Source organism: Myzus persicae, unplaced genomic scaffold (genome assembly GCF_001856785.1).
Source record: "Myzus persicae strain clone G006 unplaced genomic scaffold, MPER_G0061.0, whole genome shotgun sequence".
NCBI lineage: Eukaryota > Metazoa > Arthropoda > Insecta > Hemiptera > Aphididae > Myzus > Myzus persicae.
This window is the reverse complement of record NW_019104474.1, coordinates 1-19,562: the sequence shown is the minus strand read 5'-3', so window position 1 is coordinate 19,562 and position 19,562 is coordinate 1. Positions and strand designations below refer to the sequence as shown.

Below are 19,562 nucleotides of genomic sequence, written 5' to 3'. Positions count from 1 at the left end.
GGATTTTTTGGGTTTTATTTACAGTAATTTGTATTTCTTCAAGTTTGAATATATTTCCCACCGCAGTATTGAAAGCATGACCAAAACAAGGCACATGTTGTACATCTAAGTTCTTAATAGCTTTTATTATATTAGCACCACAATCAGTTGTAAATGCAGACACATTTTTAGGAGAAACAGACAAATTATAATCCAATAAAATTAATTGCAAAGTGTCTGCCAAGTTTTCTACAGTGTGGTCTTCAGACAGTTCTATGCAACCTAAGCATACGGAACCTGTAACATAGTATTTACACAGTTAACATTGAATTTGAATGAAATGTTTTATATATTATTATAATATTAATTTACCTAAATTAAATTTAGAATCAATATAATGCCCAGTTAAAGCTAAAAACGGTTGGTTGGATCTAGAAGTCCAACAATCTGTAGTAAACGACATAAAATAAACATTATTCACAATCGACTCAATGATAGTCTTAGTATCTTTGTATAAATTTGGTATTTTTTAATCAGTAAGTGTCTTTCGGCTAGATATATGGTAGCTTGCGTTTAAGGCGTTTGTATACACTTTGAAACCGTCTTTGGTCACAAGGTTGTAAGGCATCATGTCTACTGCTATAAAATAAGCTAATGCTGCATCAATTTTACATTGTGAAGCTTTAGTTATGGTAAATGCTGACATCAAAGTTTGACTATTTAAAAGCTTATGTTTTTGAGTAGTTTTGGTAGATAAGACTGTTTGTATCAAGGTTGAATTAGAAGTAGATGGAATTTGATTGTTTATTATTTCATTACTATTAATAGTATGATTTTCATTATCCTCAGTCAAAAAATCTTCACATGAACTGGAAAAAATATTGTGAATAAACATTTAACGATAACAATACTGTTTATTGTTTAATGAGCAGTTTTGTAAATGATAAATTTAAAACTGTATTTAAATACAAATACATCTATTTAGAAAGTATTTATAATAAATTATTTAAATAATATTCAAATACTTTTTTCATTTTACTTTTTACTAGTTGCTTTACCAAAACTAATTTAATATTTCCTAATTTAAAATTGCAATGTTACATTCAACTAGGTATTATTATTTATTAGACATTTTTGTATGAGTGACAAAATATTATGAATATATGACAATATATTATAAATGATAATATATTTATAAAAATATGTGACAACACGGACGAGTTACTCATTTGAACTTTGATAAGTAGGTATTTGATTTTCAAATACAAATAGGTATGTCCAAGAGTCCAAGACAGTCTTTAAAATATTTTCTTAATTCTAAAAAAGTATTTAAGTACATTTACTCAAATTAATTAAACTACATTACATACTACATTCACTAAATTATTATAAATAAAATAATTGATGACTTACTTATTGTAACTATTTAGCTGCGGTAGACCCTTTCTTAAATTGTCTAACTCTGTAAATTTTTTAATGTGTTTTGATTTTAAATGTGACCATAAATTGGTTGTGTTAGTCCCAGAATTTGAATAGTTCTTTTTACAGATGTTACATATCGCTTTGTGGTTATATTCACTTTTTGTGAACACTTGCCATACCTCACTCATTATAGGTGTTTGATTACGACTGCAGTCGGAGACTAATTTGAATTATTAGGTTATAGATGTAGCAAGTATGGTAGATGTGTTTAGATGCTAGAATATGAACCAAATGATAGGAAATCAGCATGAGTTTATACTGTTTATACTCTACTTATTCAAATAGGTAACAAAATCAACTTACCTCAGACAATCGTGAATTCGTGAATATAACACTTGACTACAATGAAAATAAAACGTTAGTGATTGTTTTGAGATGATAACTAGTGTTATAAATAGAAACAATTTTGTTCGTTTTTTTTTAACAAATATGATAAGTGACGATGATTAATGATAACAACGTATCAATAAACCAAAAGTATCGATTAACCGATTGTATCGATTAACCGATAGTATCGATCAACCGATAGTATCGATGTACTCGATACATCGGTTGATTATGTTTAGTAAAAACATCGATTAATCGATAGTTTCGATAGCTAAAAACGATTAATCGATACTATCGCACAGCCCTAGTCATAAGGAATGTAAGTATAAATAATAATGAATGTAAAACTACCCAACAGCAACCGACACAATCAAACTCTTCTCCATACCAAACTCGATCTTATGCTCAGGTCACATCTGACCAAAATCCAAATGCGTCTCGATTCTCTCAAACTTCATAAATGAATTCAAAGCACTGATAAACCCTTTGTTATCCCTTCTCACCACGGTTCTCGATCGTCTACTCGCTCAAAATGCCAAATAACTCTATCACTAATTCACCTTTAGTCATCCTACTATGGAACGCCAATGGATTACAAAACCATAAAAAACGATCTAATCATTACTTTAAATGATGAAAGAATTGACTTAGCCCTAATTTCTGAAACTCATTTTACTCCCAACACAAAATTTAAAGTTCCAGGCTATCCCCCCTTTTTTTTTTTATTGTTTCAACATAATCTTTGTTTTTACAATTTTTTCTTGTTATATAATATAAAGTAAAAGAGTGTTATAATAGTGTATAAGATAATTTATAAATTGTTCATTAATCCATGTGGTTAGGTATGGAATTCCAGTGTTGTTGTGGAGTTGTGTGTTTCGCATAAACCATGGGACTTTAAGAGCTATTCTAAGAAATTTGTTTTGCATCGTTTGTAATTTTTGTCTGGGATGCTGCTGCCCATATTGGGCATGCATATGTTATTAATGGTCTTATTATTGATGTGTATATTAGCAGTGAAAATTTGATTTGAAGCGTTGAGCTATAGTTTATAAGGGGGTATAAGCTTTTTAATCGTGAGTAGGCTTGGCTTAACTTTTTATTTATATGCATTTTCCATGTAAATTTTTCATCAAGGTGAACTCCGAGATATTTAATTGATTGATCTTTATTATTCCATAATACAGACTGATTTTTGATTTTTAATTGAGTTGGATTTGTATATCTCTTTATTGTAAATATTTCGCTTCACCCTTAGTTGGGTTAAGAGCGAGTTTCCATTTTGTAAACCAATCTGAAATTAGGTCTAGAGAAATTTGTAGATCTGTTATTGAGTTTTCAAGATTTCTAAGGTGTGTTATGATACAGTATCATCTGCATACATTGCTAATTGACATTTTTGTGGAACTGGGATGTCAAAGCTTTAGGTGTAGGAATTGATTTGAGTAAATGATAGACGACACGTCAATTAAATGTTACCGTTTATTTAGCACCAAGAACAATTAACTATTAAGTTATATTTTATTGCTGTGACGTTACGGTGACGACGGTCAGGCAAAAGCTGATTCGTCGTCCGCCGCTAGCCGGGCCGGCGGCCAGACCGGTTGTCGGTCGTGATCTCGCGGACGTCGATAGAGACTCCGCGGTCGTTGCAATAACGACCGCGACAAAGCAAAAAATATTAAATAATGTGGGACCAAGGACTGATCCCTGTGGGACTCCTGCTTTTATTGGGTGTTCTTCAGAGATATCAGTATCTACCCGTACTTTAAAAGTGCGATTTGTGATAAATGAGGAGATGAAATAAACGCCGAGATGCTGAAAAAGACCATAAAAACCATAAATCAAGAGATCTATATAGAAAGATACATGCCCTGAGTAAGGATTCTAAACCAAATGAGAAATTCGTGAGAAATGAAGATGGAACCCTAATAACGAATAATGAAGACGTAGCTAAAAGATGGGCAGATTACTTCGACCAGCTGTTAAACTGTGGGGAACCGCACAACCTGTACTACTTCGAACATAGTAGATTACCCTGAACCAACAATAGAGGAAATTATGAAACAAATCAAAATCTTAAAAAATAACAAGGCACCCGGCGAAGACAAAATAACAGGAGAATTAGTGAAAATAATGAGTGGTGATCTGGCTAAATATTTACACTGGTTGATTGGTCTAATATGGCGAAAGGAAGTAATACCGAAGGAATGGAGGACGGCGCTGATGTGCCCCATCCACAAGAAAGGAGACAGGCAGTTATATAATAATTAACGGGGAATAGCCCTGCTTAATGTTACCTACAAAATTTTGTCCTGTTGTCTGTTGGATAGAATTAAACCATGGGCGGAGGGGATCTTAGGGGACTACCAGGCTGGATTCAGACAAAATCGTTCTACCACTGATCAAATATTCATCCTACGACAACTACTACAGAAAATGTGGGAACACAACAGAGGTGTCCACATGTTATTTGTTGATTTCAAAAAAGCGTATGACTCAATACACAGAGAATTCCTGATCAATGTCCTACAAGAATTTGAAATGCCCCAAAAATTAATAAACCTCATAAAAATGAACATCGATTACACAGACATTAAGGTAAAAGTAGGACACTCCACTTCAAACGCAGTACAAGTAACAACAGGGTTGAGACAAGGTGATGCCTTGTCTCTTATTTTATTCAATATAAATCTGGAGAAAGTAATAAGAGAAAAAGGAATGAATCAGGAAGGTGTCAAAATAGGAGAGGCAAACATTGGACTTTTAGCATGCGCGGACAATATAGTCCTACTGGCGGAAAATAAAGATCAACTCAAAAGACAATCGAAAAAACTGATAGAAAATGCAAAATGTATAGGGCTAGAGATAAACACAGAAAAAACGGAGTATATGGTAGTCCAAAGAAAAGTTCCTTTAAATAATAATCAAAATAGTGGATTGGAAGTTGAAGATCATACGTTTAAAAGAACACAACAGTTCAAATATCTAGGCACCATATTAACACAACATAATGAGATAAATAGTGAAGTGAAGGCAAGAATTTAAGCCGGTAACAAGTGTTACTTTGGGCTGACGGGGTTACTGCGATCCAGAACACTTTCAACAAATTTAAAGATTCAGATATATCGGACATTAATAAAACCAGTAGTAACTTATGGGTCGGAAACATGGACGTTACGAAAGACAGATGAAAACTCGTTAGTTGTCTTTGAAAGGAAAGTACTTAGGAAAATATATGGTCCACTTACGTATAAACTTTTACTCGGCTTTTTTATTTTAGGCATACAATACTTTAAACAATGAGGGCTACGTTCACCTTACGGTGAATCACAGCCTGCATTTTAAAGATCCAGAAACTGGAGTCCACTCCAATACCATAGAAGGATCATGGAAACACGCTAAGGCGTCTTTGTCACAGTATTGTAGGAAAAAGGAGTTTTACGCGGGGTACTTAGCCAAGTATATGTTTTTAAAAAAATGCAAAAGTTTTAATTTAGATGCCACAATAGAATTTTTTAAACAAGCCGGTATATTGTATGTCATTGGTAGCGGCATAAACGATAACGAGTACGACGACAACGCAAGCGGCGGCGACGACGACGATAGAGATAACAACGATAGTGATAGCCACGACAGTAACGACGACGAAGCACCTGCATATTCGTTATTTTTATAACTTAAAATATAATATATTATGTTATAATATAGGTAATATTATTTGTATTTATTTATAACACTGCATAACCCAAATACCTCTTCCTAGTAACGGAAAGTTGATACAAACTTACCTATTTAATTAAACCGTAGAAAAACTCAAATTTCAAATTGCTATAACTCAAAAACTATTTATCTGCGCCGATTTTCGTTTTCACCACGCTTTTCAGCGTAAAAAAATACTTGAGTTAAAAAAAAAAAAATCTAAAATTTAAGGTGCCCGGTAAAGTAGAATTATGCCCACGATTGTGAATTATTTTATTATTCAGAAAAATGTAAAAATATTTTAAATAAACAAATATCTATCAATAGAAGCAAGTTAAGAATTAGAAAATCAGATATTTTTTTTTAAATTATATTTTAATAATAATTTTATAATATTATAATATGGATAATATTTCATAACAATTACAAAAACATAAGTAGATAATTACAGCAAAAATGAAAATAAATAGTTATAACAAATTTAGAATTTTAATAAGTTCTACAGTTCTTAATGGAACCATTGAATGTATAATACAATTTGTATATCTTTGTCAAATTGGTCTTGGGTAAATTTAACACGATGTACTCTACCAACTGCATTATCCGTTTTAGAATCATTGCTCTTAATCGTTTTTCTGATAAAGAATTTTTATATGAATCAATAACATGACTTAAAATTGGACGATGAAGATAATGATCTTTTTATTTCAACATTACGTGGCTCACATATTACGCATGTAGCAATTACTTTATTTTTGTCAATTTTAGATTTTATTTTAAAAAACTTACCATTTAAAATGGACATAGAATTTTTCATTTCAGACACTTCGGTATTATCCTCAGTTGACTTTTGTGTTGAAATGATTGAATCTTCATTATGCATAGGTACTCAAGGAATTCATATTGAAATAAATTGATATTTTAAAAATTAAACACGAGTGTCACACGTTTATACGCAAGTACTCGGCACTCGTGCATGGAAAAACTAACACGGCAATACGACACAAATAATCATAAGATTATCTTCAAAGTTTAGATGGTACTAAGTACATTTGACAAAGCCTCATTTTCTATGTTTAGATATCATATAATCAAACAGATAGATTTTATAGCTACAAGCCTATATCTATCTTATTATATTTTTGTGTAGAGCTCTATATTTGAACTTAAAAATATGAAATACAACATGCGTATTTTAGTACTTATATAGTATTGCAACTTGGTTGGGAAACTTTGTTACGGTATTAGTTACCCAGGGAAGGTTTTCTATTCTTTATGGATAAATTTTCCGTAGAAAGACACGTTTGGTTTGTATAGTTGGAGTAATTATTATATATTAAAAAGTACATAACTGATATAGAAGATGGCTTTTAATATGTGTAATTGGTGTCGGTGAGTTCGATCGTGTTGGTCGTGTTGGTCGTGTCTGTCGAACTGACAACTGACTAGTGACTACCTAGTACCTATTATAGAAAGGCCAGCGAAACTAGACGGGTGATTTTAGCGCCCCCAGTGGCGTTTTTTCAGTAAGGCCATCTACAGCCCTACCGAAAAAAAAGCCACCGGGGGCGCTAAAATCACCCATCTAGTTTCGCTGGCCTTACTATAATAATTGGTGCATGATAGAAATATTTATTTATTTATTTATTTCTATCATGACTTGGTGTGTGTTGGCGATCAGTGGCGCAACTAGCAGGTAAGTTGGCAAAGTGAAACTTTGCAGCCCCCGATTTATCGGTTCCCCCATCGCCCCATAATAAAAATTAATATTAATTTTTGTTTCAAACTTTTTAATTATTATTATTATCTATATTTTATTATAAACATCTACGTTATATATAGGAGTATAGCTTTAAATGAGAATATGAGATTACTATACTATAATTATACTGTTATTTTAATATTTATTGTTAATAGACACTCAGTGTCGCCCTGGCCATGGGCCGCCGGGCTACGAATGCAGCCGAAACACCCCCGTTTTTGTTTTATTGTAGAGTCTGATCAATATTTTTATTTGCGCGGTGGCGTGTTCTTGCAGGTCTTTATAAAGAGTATGAACTCTCATGTTTATCGAAGTATTTAACCACACGTAAATTGTTAGGTAAATGTTTCTTTACAGGGCCCAAGGTTCTTTCATTATGGGTCTCCTTAAAAAAACTGATCCATGTGACAGGCTGACACTGATTACACTACGGTCTGCGATTTATTGATTTAATAATATTATAAAATCATTACCAATTACCATGGTTAAATAACAAAAGAATAGTGTTCTTAAAATCCAAGTATCTAAATAATAATTTCTTCCTATAAATATAAAGTCATTTTCACAACTCTAATAATAAACTATTAACGAGCTATAGCCGATGTGTGGTGGAGCGGCCGAGTGAGGACATGGGACGGTTACTATTTATATTCTTATTAGGTACTTAGCATGTTTGGGACTATTCTATATTTATTATTTTCGTTATTCGTTCACTTTTCGGAAGTCACCATTGTTTAGTGAACTCGTAATTCATATATCTAATAAAGTTGACATAGTGACATAGACACATATTTATATAATTTAGTATTTTAATTCTGGAAAATAGTGAATACCTAGTTACTAGTTAGTCGTCGGCCGTTGCGGTTGTAACTATTGAATTAGGTAGTTAGATACCTATAATTTTCAACCAAGTGAATAGACAAATTATTGTAGAGTAGACGTATAAACATGTAGGGTGTAGATACAAAATAAAAATTGTTTTACATAACAATGATGTAGTCGAAACAATACCCGAGTGGCTCATCTAAAAAAAAATTGAAATTAAATATACAAGTACAAGTAAATAAGTATAGAGGTAGTCTATATGTTTAGGCTACGTTCCCACTCATAGGCGCAAATAGGGAATTGCATTGGCGGGGGCTCAAGCTCTTTAATATATTCAACAAAAATCCCTCCCCCCCCCTTTCACACGTCACACCAAATAAAAATATTACTATTTTTTTTTTTTTATTAGCTACGAGTATAAAATTATTACTTATTAATGCACATAATATTATATTTATTATTAACTAGATAATTGGTTACAATATTAAATTTATTCTTCTGTTGGATTTGGCAAAGTCATTTAAGACTGAGACGCTATCAATATTGATGTCTTTTTCAATATTAATTATCCCTTAACTGCTAAATCTTTCTTGGAGCATTTTTGATCGCATCCATGTTTTCAACCTCCTCATTGTGGAAAATGACCTTTCACAAGTAGCGGAATTGATTGGCAAAGTTATTGCTACATTAAATAATTTATAATTTGGAAAGATTTGTTTACTATTCAATGAGTTTAAGTGATTTTGCAGAACTTCCAAATCAACATTAACTTTCAAGACATTTTTGATAACCATCATTTCTGATCTTAAAGAATCTTTGGAAACACCGAATAAATCCTAAAAGTTATTATTTACAAATTAATTTTCAAAAGTATACGGTAAATAAAAGGGTGTCCCGTCAAATTATCGCGACAATATTGTCGCGGTAATAATATCGCGGAAATAACGTCGCGGTTCATTTCATAGCAAACCAATAATCTCGCGCGTCATTATTATCGCAGAATTTATTATTTAGAAGATAACAATAATTTGTTTGTTTCGTATACGAACGCCCTCACACGACAGTATTCGTTTGGTAATATAACACAGCACACAGCCAGCACCATGGAGTATATTACCAACCAAAAAGGTGGAAAAATACTAAAATATAAATCTTTTTTGTACCAAAAAGAACGCGAAAGTGAAACAACAGGTAAAATCATTTGGAGGTGTTTGGAATATACCACAAAAAAAATGCCGTGGACGTTTACATTCATTAGGTGAAGTTGTTGTTCATACAACCGATCATAATAATCACGTTCCCGACATGGGCAAAATTGAAGCAAAAAGGCCATCCAAAAATTAAAAGAAACTGCAAAAAATACGCAACTAACAACTCACTGTGTTGTGGGAACTATAACATCTGAAGTAAATTTTATTACACATTTTTATAATCATAATTTTATATTTTTATTTTATTAGACAATAATTTACATAATATTATAGATTACACAAAGCGCAGCGGGACAACTACCGAGTTTAAATCAATTAAAGCTTACCGTTCAACGAATTCGAAAAATCGAAATATGTGCTCCGCCTATTCCAAAATCACTAAATGATCTTAAAATACCAGACGAGTACAGGAAAACAACAAGTGGTGAGACTTTTTTACAGTATGATAGTGTTAATTATGACGGTTACCATGATAGGTTTTTAATTTTTACAACTCAAACAAATTTAAAGTTAATGCAAATATGTGAACATTGGTTAGCGGATGGCACTTTTTCATGTTCACCTCATATTTTTCATCAACTTTACACGATACACGGAGTTAGTTATTCAAATGTCGTACCAACTGCATATATATTACTACCAAATAAGAAAGAAGAGACTTATAAACGTATGTTCCTTGCATTAAAAACCTTGAATCCACAACTCAGTCCAAAATCTATTATGTTCGATTTCGAAAAAGGTGCAATGAATGCTGCAAAATGTGTATTTCCTTCAGTCGATATAAAGGGCTGTTTTTTTCATTTATGTCAAAGTATTTGGCGACATATTCAGTCCAGCGGATTACAATCCAAATATTCAAACGATTCCGATTTTGCTCTTAATTTGAGAAAACTAGCTGCACTTGCTTATATTCCAGAAAATGATGTAGTGTCCGCCTTTGAAACTTTAGTCGAATCTCAATTTTACCAACAAGAAATGTTATCAAATTTAATTGATTATTTTGAAGATACATGGATCGGTAGACTTAATCGTAGAACTAGAAGAGCCCCTTTGTTTTCAATTAAAATTTGGAATTGTTATTCAATGTTAGACGATAATATTCCACGAACAAACAATTCGGTCGAAAGTTGGCATAATTCTTTTAATTCTATGCTAAGTGCGCACCATCCATCAATTTGGACATTCATAACTGCATTAAAAAAAGAAGAAAGTGTAAATCGTTTTAAAATTGAACAATATACTGCAGTCTTTGAATCACCAAAGAAAAAAAAATATAAAGATTCCACAATAAAACTAAAAAAAATATGTGATGACTATAAAAATAGATCAGTGGACGATTACTTACGTGGTATATCACACCATTTCCAATACCAACAAATATAAATTAAATTTAAATTATATACATGACTTAACTTATAAATTATTAATTATATATGACTGTACTTGTTATTTTGTATTAAAATATTTTTTTACTTAAATTGTCATGAAAATAAAACGCTATGAATTATAAAATTATCAACTATATATGACTGTACTTGTTATTTTGTATTATAATATTTTTTTTACTTAAATTGTCATGAAAACAAAACGCTATGAATTATAAAATTATTAACTATATATGACTGTACTTATAATTTTGTATTATAATATATATTGCGATATTTTTGTATCAACGACATATTTACTTTGCTATTTTTTTACTGCGATAATATTGCCACGATATTTTTACTGCGACAATATTGCCGCGATATTTTGACGTGTATCCAAATAAAAGGTAGATTAAAAAATTCAATAACATTGTTAAGCACAATTTATTAATATAAATACATTATAATTTAATATTAGATTTAGTGTATATAAAAATAAATACTTCTATGACCGACTGTTTTCGAAATATCTTGCGATATTTATGTTCTCAATGTTTCATAAATCAATTAATTAAAAGAGGAGACAGATCAGTGTTTGTTATAATTTCAAAGGATATATTTTAAGAATTAAAAGGGATTTATTGTTCACATTACTATTGTATGTTACTGTCTGCTATTATATTATGTTTTTGTTTGTTTGTTTTAGGTATATTATGTCAATGTTCTGTGTTATGTGAATATTTCAAATATGCATTGCGGATGTGTCTCCAAATATTTATGTTTATTGAAAGGTTCCATACTTTCAATGGGGGGGGAGGATGTTTAGGCTACGATCACACTGCCAGTTAACGTTGGCGGCATTGTAAAGACTCGGTTGTGATAACACATTTTTCTTCATCAATCTTTACTGTTGATACCTTTTCTCAATTGATTTTTCATGTTCGTGATTTTCTTATGGGGCTCGGCAGTGGGAAGTCACGTGTTTTCTTCATTTTTTGGTATTTATTGTTCGGTTTAAATTGTCATGTTCCCTTCTTAATTTATCATTTTTTAGTTTTAGGGTGATCATTTTGTTGTATCAATTGTGTATGGTTATTGATTGTATTGTGAGTTGGTGTTGTTTGTATCTGTCATCAACCAGTTAACATAGGTAAGAGTTGCCGAGCTCAGTGTTATTTATTAAATTATTGTACAGGCCGTGCGCTTAACCATCTAAGGTTACATTTTAATTGTTAGTTATAAATTGTATCTGCTTTTTGGCAATCATGAATTATTGTTTACTTTACATAGCTGTGATTGTTATATTTAAATTATATTATGCATTAATTACAATAATACATTTATACAGTCCACTTCATGCATTATTTATTTATTTATTTATTTATATTAAAGGTACCGTTGTCCATACCAGGCAGTTGTTGAAAATCTCGAGCTCAAGTCAAATGAACTGTGAATGGAGGAGCGAACAGCCTTTAGAGAAATGTACTATGATGTTAAATCATCATTATTATACATTTTAGAATCTGAGGAATTGAAAAAATCAGACTTCATCAGTCCATCGTACAGTAGCTTATCTACACATGTAAATTCAAGCAATATAAAACTGCCACCTATCGCTACTCCAAAATTTAGTGGGGATTGGCAACAATGGACGTCATTCATTGATTCGTTTAATGCAATGTTCCACAACAATCAAAGTTTAGCTCCAGTTCAACGTTTTCATTATCTCAAGTCTTGTTTAGAAGGGCAGGCCAGTGATGTTGTCATACCGACAACAAACGAAAATTATCAACAGGCCTATGATGCGTTAACATCACGTTATGAAAATAAAGGTGCAATAATACAATCTCACATAAGGGCTCTATTTGATACTCCAAATCTTTCAATAGCATCAGCAACTGAGTTGCAAGCACTCCACCATCACATTACATCTAACATTAATGCATTGCAGGCATTAGGACAACCAATTGAAAGCTGGGATGCTTGGCTGGTGACTTTAATTTGCAATCGCATGGATAGTGCAACTGTAGGAGAATGGCATCTTCAATACAAAAAGAAGGATCTACCTGAGTACGAAGAAATAAAAACATTTTTATTTAATCGGATTGCTGCTTATGAGGCAGGAGAGGTCAATAATGGTGTTACAAGCATAAAAAAGTCTATGGTCAAGTCCAGTTTTAAGTTGCAAGAAAAAAAGGTATTTTTCACTAAACCATCAGATAAATCGACTATGTTACATAAGTGTCCTTTCTGCAGTGAAACCTATAAATTGTATTTGTGTAAAGGATTTAATGAGTTGACATTTGTAGATCGGCGTGAATTTGTGTTAAAAAATCGATTATGCTTCAATTGTCTTTATGTCAATCATCAAGAACGTGCTTGCAGATTCCCATGTTGTCCAAAATGTGGTCAACGCCATAACTCAAAATTGCACTTAGACCAAAGTTTTGAAAATGATAACAAATCCACTAGTGAGGTTGAGCCTATTGCAAACACAAGCAGTGCTCTGTGTGCCACTAAAGGTATAGCACAAGCAATGCATGTATCAGGAGACATGATTATGTTGGCTACAGCCATTGTGTACATTAAGGACGAAGTCGGAAATCTTCAGCCCAGTAGAGCCTTATTGGACTCTAGGTTGTAAGTCAACTTTATCACTGATGCTTGTGCTCAATATCTTGGTCTTTCAAAATCAATTTCTTATTTGCCGATAGTTAGTATTAATTCCATGAAGACAAGTGTACAAAGACTGTTGATCATGTATTCTCGGTTTGAACATTACAGCGTCTCATTGGAACTGCATGTGCTTTCGTCTATTTCCAATGATATGCCATCTCGATTTATACGATTAGATCAGTCTAAGATCCCATATTCGATAAATGAACAACTAGCCGATCCAAGTTACAATACACCAGGAAGGATAGATGTACTACTTGGAGCAGAAACATTCTACACACTTTTTAGTGGAGAAAGAGTAAGGGTTTCAGAAAGTCTAATGTTCCACAAAACGAAACTTGGATGGATTCTCACTGGAAAGGTACTGAATAATGACGTTAAGCATTGTAAGTTAGTCACTTGTAATTGTACCCATGACACATCTAATAGTTCAGCTCTCTCATTATTTGCATGCAAATCAAGTACTCGTAAAATTGAAGAAGATGAAGCTGAACAACATTTCAAAAGCACACACTTCAGGAATGATTCCGGGTGATTTGTTGTCAGACTTCCATTGAACAATCAATTTAAGGCTCTTGGTGAGTCTAGCTACATGGGTCAACAACGTTTCTACAATCTAGAAAAACGTTTAACCAAAGACCAAGAACTTAGTATTGCTTACCACAAATTCATGTCAGAGTACTTGGATATGAAACATATGGAACTAGTGAACAATAGTAATGCTGACAAACAAACATATTATCTACCTCACCATGCTTTCACCAAGGAAAACAGTATCACCACTAAAGTAAGGGTTGTTTTTGATGGATCAGCTCCAACCAGTTCAAGGTTATCGCTTAACGATATTTTGCTAAGAGGACCTACAGTACAGTCTTCCTTATGTTCTATACTGTTAAGATTTAGACTACATAAAATAGCTTTAACTGCTGATGTCGAAAAGATGTATCGTCAAATATTAGTAGATCCAGAGGACTGTGAGCTACAAAGAATTTGGTATCGTTCAAGTGTCGCTGAATCTTTAAAGGCTCACAAGCTTCGTACGGTCACCTATGGAACGAAATTAGCTCCATATTTGTCAACACGTTGTTTGGTTGAAGTGGCTTCTACAGCTCCAAATAAAAATGCCCAAAGAGCTATAAAGGATGATTTCTATGTTGATGATTTACTCACTGGTGCGGAGACAGCAGAAGAATGTTTTCAGTTGTTTAAAGATGTTTCAGACACGTTGAATAGTGGCTGTATGCCATTGAGAAAGTGGCGTACAAGTTCATCAGAAATCCTCAATAAATTCCCAAATATTGATAGTGATCCCAATCATGTATTACAACTTGGTGAAAACGATGCAATTAGTATGTTAGGAATAATGTGGCAACCCACCACAGATTGTTTTCGTTTTACATTGAAGCCATGGACTCCACCAAATAATATGACAAAACGCACATTGTTATCTGATATCAATAGAGTTTATGATCCACTTGGCTTCATCACACCAATCTTAATTTCTGGAAAAATATTTGTTCAACAATTATGGATGTTAAAGATTGATTGAGATACTAAATTGTCTGAAGACATGCGTCAACGCTGGGAATCATTTTATTTGTCATTAAACGCATTAGATAAGTTAGTCGTTCCTCGTCTAGTGTTATCAAGCAACTGGTCATCAATCCAACTCCACGGGTTCTGTGACGCTTCACAAGAGGCATACGGTGCGTGTGTATACATAGTAACTCGGTGTTAAAGCAGTGAACTTCAAACATCACTGTATGTGTCAAAGTCGAGAGTAGCTCCGCTTCATCCAACTACCATACCGCGTCTAGAACTCTGTGGTGCTGTATTATTAAGTGAATTAATCACAGAAGTCAGTTCTGAGTTCGAGAAACTGAACATAAATGTAAATAAAAACGATATTGTGCTATGGTCAGACTCGTCTATTGTAATTGCCTGGATTAATAGTACTCAACCACTCAAATCTTATGTTTCTAACCGAGTCGCACAAATTCTAGACAACACCGACAAGTCACAGTGCATCATGTGCCTCCAGAAAGTAACCCGACTGATGTTATAATACGTGGACAAACAGTTTATAATTTATTAAAATGTACAATGTGGTGGAATGGACCCAAGTGGCTCTCTGAAAGTCGTACTTCATGGCTTCATGTAACCCATCAATTTTAAGTGAACTACCTGAAGTAAGACCAATCAAATTGGCACTTCAGATATCAAAGCAAATTGTAAATGAGTATCCACTCAATACATTTTCAAAGTGGAACCATATGGTACGTGTCACCGCTTACATGTTACGTTTTGTATACAACTCCAACAAACATAAAGATCAAATATCTGACCGTCAACAGGTTTGCTCACTGTCAATGAGTTGCAAGGTGCCAAGAATCTATGGTTTCGCTATACTCAATTTATGGCATTTAAGGCTGAATTAAACCTATTGTTAAATTCTAAATCAGTGAGCTCCAATAGTCGACTAAAATTGCTTAACCCATTTATTGATGCTTATGGTCTTATGCGCGTGGGTGGTAGATTAAGTTACCTCGATGCTTCAGATGAGCGACGATGTCCTATTGTACTCCCGTCTAAGGGTAAAATTGTAAAAATGATTTTTGAACAAATGCATTTAGGACTATTACACATTGGACCTCAAGGTCTACTTGCAAACATACAATTGAAATATTGGCCTTTACGTGGGCGAAGTTTAGCTCGTGCAACCTATCATCGGTGCAATATCTGTTTTCGCGTTAAGCCAAATATGCTGCATCCACAAATGGCACCTATACTTCGAAGCAGAATATCAATTCAAAGGGCCTTTTCCCGTACTGGTGTTGACTTCTGCGAACCCATCCTGATCAAAAGTGGAATAAGAAGAGTCAAGGCTATCAAAAGACAATGGAACAAACTTTGTTGGTGCAAATCGAGAACTATCATTATACTTTAAGGCTGGATGTGGAAAGCGTACAATCACAGAAAACTTGGCACACCAGGGAATCAAATGGCATTTCAACCCTCCAGCAGCGCCTCACTTTGGTGGCATATGGGATGCCGCAGTTAAATCGACAAAAACCCATTTAGTAAAAATGACAAATAATATCTTATTAACATTTGAAAATCTGCTCTGCCGCATTGAAGCCATTTTAAACTCAAGACCGTTGACACCTCTAGCAGACGATCCTTCAGATTTTGAAGCTCTAACGCCTGGACATTTTCTAGTAGGTGGTCCCATACTCTTACCACCTGAACTAGATTCTACTTCTATACCTCAGAATAGATTGCGTCGATATGCCTTAGTCAGATCCCAAATGCAATGGTTCTGGAAAAGATGGAGCAAGGAATATCTGCCACAAATTCAAAAACGAAACAAATGGTTGAAACCTCAAAGAAACTTAATTGTGGGTGATTTGGTTATTGTCAAAGAGGATAACATACCACCACTCAAATGGAAACTTGCCCGTGTGCTGACGGTTCATCCTGGTAATGACAATGTGGTTCGTGTCGTTACAATTCGTATGGGAAACGGAAGTGAATACCAACGTCCAGTTGTACGATTTGCTCTTCTACCAACAGTTGCAGAAGAGGAGACAGATCAGTGTTTGTTATAATTTCAAAGGATATATTTTAAGAATTAAAAGGGATTTATTGTTCACATTACTATTGTATGTTACTGTCTGCTATTATATTATGTTTTTGTTTGTTTGTTTTAGGTATATTATGTCAATGTTCTGTGTTATGTGAATATTTCAAATATGCATTGCGGATGTGTCTCCAAATATTTATGTTTATTGAAAGGTTCCATACTTTCAATGGGGGGGGAGGATGTTTAGGCTACGATCACACTGCCAGTTAACGTTGGCGGCATTGTAAAGACTCGGTTGTGATAACACATTTTTCTTCATCAATCTTTACTGTTGATACCTTTTCTCAATTGATTTTTCATGTTCGTGATTTTCTTATGGGGCTCGGCAGTGGGAAGTCACGTGTTTTCTTCATTTTTTGGTATTTATTGTTCGGTTTAAATTGTCATGTTCCCTTCTTAATTTATCATTTTTTAGTTTTAGGGTGATCATTTTGTTGTATCAATTGTGTATGGTTATTGATTGTATTGTGAGTTGGTGTTGTTTGTATCTGTCATCAACCAGTTAACATAGGTAAGAGTTGCCGAGCTCAGTGTTATTTATTAAATTATTGTACAGGCCGTGCGCTTAACCATCTAAGGTTACATTTTAATTGTTAGTTATAAATTGTATCTGCTTTTTGGCAATCATGAATTATTGTTTACTTTACATAGCTGTGATTGTTATATTTAAATTATATTATGCATTAATTACAATAATACATTTATACAGTCCACTTCATGCATTATTTATTTATTTATATTAAAGGTACCATTGTTCATATATGACAGTGGCCTAGATGATATTCACTATATATATATATATATATATTGTTTTGTATACATATTTTCAAAAATATGATAATATTTGTATACATTAAATGTCTTCTGCTTACTAGGAGGTACTTATATCTTAATTAATTTATAAAATATTATAAATATATAATATATAATGCTAAAATAATTAATAACTAAATTATATGCCACCTAACTAATTAATTGTTTTTTTATTTGATAAAACTTCAAAATGTTATAATTAATTAGGTAATTTTGTATGCGATATTGTTTATATTTATAAAAATAAAGAATAATTAGAAATTAGTCGAGGTGACTAAAGAATCCAAGTCCTTTTTATAAACATCAAAACTTGTATTTTTAATATATTGTATAAGTATTGAACTGTTGGCAAGGATGATAGGTATATAAAAAAATAAACTGTACTTCAGTGTATATTTTATATTGGCACATCTGAAATCTGAATTGTATTAGATTATATTATGTGCTATATATTTACTATCAAGAGTAGATATTCTCTTCTATTGTTTTTTCTCAATATTTTGTAGGGCATTTTGAAGATGATTTTTTACAAAAATCTCCAGAAATATTAATTAATATTGATTCTATTTTATAAATGTATAATATTAAAAAAAAAAAAAAATAGTTTACAAAAATTATTTTTAATTTTATGAAATTACTAGCTCAACCTTGCACTTTGTTGCTGCCCATTAAAAATGATTTAACAGGTAACGCCACTACTGTACCAGATTATCTACTTTCTGGTGAATTTTCATAAAATTGTCCTTCATTCTTATTAATATTAATTAATTACGAACACAACAAAAAAAAAAATCAGCCAAATCGGTTATGCATGACTTTAGGGCCCCCGAGTGTCTAGTGGCGCCACTGTTGGCGATAGGCCTTACAGTTATGTGTGTTGACAATGTTGGTTTTTTAATTAATATATAGGTGTCATGCAACAAACTTATCGTATTGTTACAGTATGATATGTTATATACGACAGTAGCTACATCTATAAAAATGATTTGATTATCAACTATGTTAAATCAAATAAAATAACCAAAAATTATTCGAATAACTTTTTATTCGAACAATCATAAAAATATCATTCAAATGTATATTTATTCGAATAATTATCTAGATAAAATTTTGCCCAACACTGTTAAATGCCATGGAGCTGAGGCTATAAGTCAGAGAAAGATTGATTGGTAGGCTTGAGTTGATTCGAGCTCGGATTTGGGAAGGTTTGGCGCAGCCCCAAATTTGCATGCCATTAGCCCAGATTGGCCTTAAGAGTGATTTGTATAAAACTGATTTTGTGCGAATTGACAGTTTTGATTTGAGCATAGGTCGAAGTAAAATCTGATACCTACACTTTTGTTTGTGTGCCATGTGCATAGTGTAGGTATACACCAAACCCACACTTTTTTTAAAACAATCAGTGTATAACTGTGTAAGCTAACACTTTCCAAGATAAACACTTCAGTAAACGCATAACAAAATATAATAATATCTGTCATGAGTGTACACTTTTTTTTTTTTTAAATTCATTTATTATAATAAATTATACATAGCTCAAAAAGAGCAAATTTACAATAATATAATAATAAGATGAATCTATCTACCACCTGTAAGCAAGCTTGTGATGATGGTAGATAGTTACAAAATCTAGTAATTAATACAATAATTGATAAAAATATAAATAAATAAACAAACAAATACATGAATTATAATATACATAAACGATAAACACTAGTCTAAATGAGTTTCTAACCAGTTGAAAATTAATTTTTTGAGATTCGACTTTTTAAGAT

The 19,562-nt window shown here is 32.6% G+C and overlaps 4 protein-coding genes across 4 annotated transcripts; all 4 read left to right on the top strand.

The window, feature by feature from the left end:
- The first annotated feature begins 9,567 nt into the window (after positions 1 to 9,567).
- LOC111042413 lies at positions 9,568 to 10,688 on the top strand. Its single transcript, XM_022327004.1, has one exon. It carries the CDS (start codon positions 9,802 to 9,804, stop codon positions 10,669 to 10,671), a length of 870 nt encoding a protein of 289 aa, XP_022182696.1. The 5' UTR covers positions 9,568 to 9,801; the 3' UTR covers positions 10,672 to 10,688.
- A 1,447-nt stretch (positions 10,689 to 12,135) lies between these two features.
- LOC111042409 lies at positions 12,136 to 13,299 on the top strand. Its single transcript, XM_022327001.1, has one exon. The coding sequence runs from the start codon at positions 12,136 to 12,138 to the stop codon at positions 13,297 to 13,299; it is 1,164 nt and encodes a 387-aa protein (XP_022182693.1).
- Positions 13,300 to 13,383: 84 nt separating this feature from the next.
- LOC111042408 lies at positions 13,384 to 13,866 on the top strand. Its single transcript, XM_022327000.1, has one exon. It carries the CDS (start codon positions 13,384 to 13,386, stop codon positions 13,864 to 13,866), a length of 483 nt encoding a protein of 160 aa, XP_022182692.1.
- Positions 13,867 to 15,478: 1,612 nt separating this feature from the next.
- On the top strand, positions 15,479 to 16,939 carry LOC111042407. Its single transcript, XM_022326999.1, has 3 exons — positions 15,479 to 15,685; positions 15,760 to 16,209; positions 16,280 to 16,939. Exons 1-3 carry the CDS (start codon positions 15,479 to 15,481, stop codon positions 16,937 to 16,939), a joined length of 1,317 nt encoding a protein of 438 aa, XP_022182691.1.
- Positions 16,940 to 19,562: the final 2,623 nt, after the last annotated feature.

Coding starts and splice junctions, on each gene's coding strand:
- LOC111042408 (XM_022327000.1), top strand. CDS start 13,384: ATGAAGACAAGTGTACAAAGACTGTTGATCATGTATTCTCGGTTTGAA.
- LOC111042409 (XM_022327001.1), top strand. CDS start 12,136: ATGTACTATGATGTTAAATCATCATTATTATACATTTTAGAATCTGAG.
- LOC111042407 (XM_022326999.1), top strand. CDS start 15,479: ATGGCTTCATGTAACCCATCAATTTTAAGTGAACTACCTGAAGTAAGA. Junction 15,686..15,759: donor AAATATCTGACCGTCAACAG/GTTTGCTCACTG, acceptor ATGGCATTTAAG/GCTGAATTAAACCTATTGTT. Junction 16,210..16,279: donor TCAAAAGTGGAATAAGAAGA/GTCAAGGCTATC, acceptor TTATACTTTAAG/GCTGGATGTGGAAAGCGTAC.
- LOC111042413 (XM_022327004.1), top strand. CDS start 9,802: ATGCAAATATGTGAACATTGGTTAGCGGATGGCACTTTTTCATGTTCA.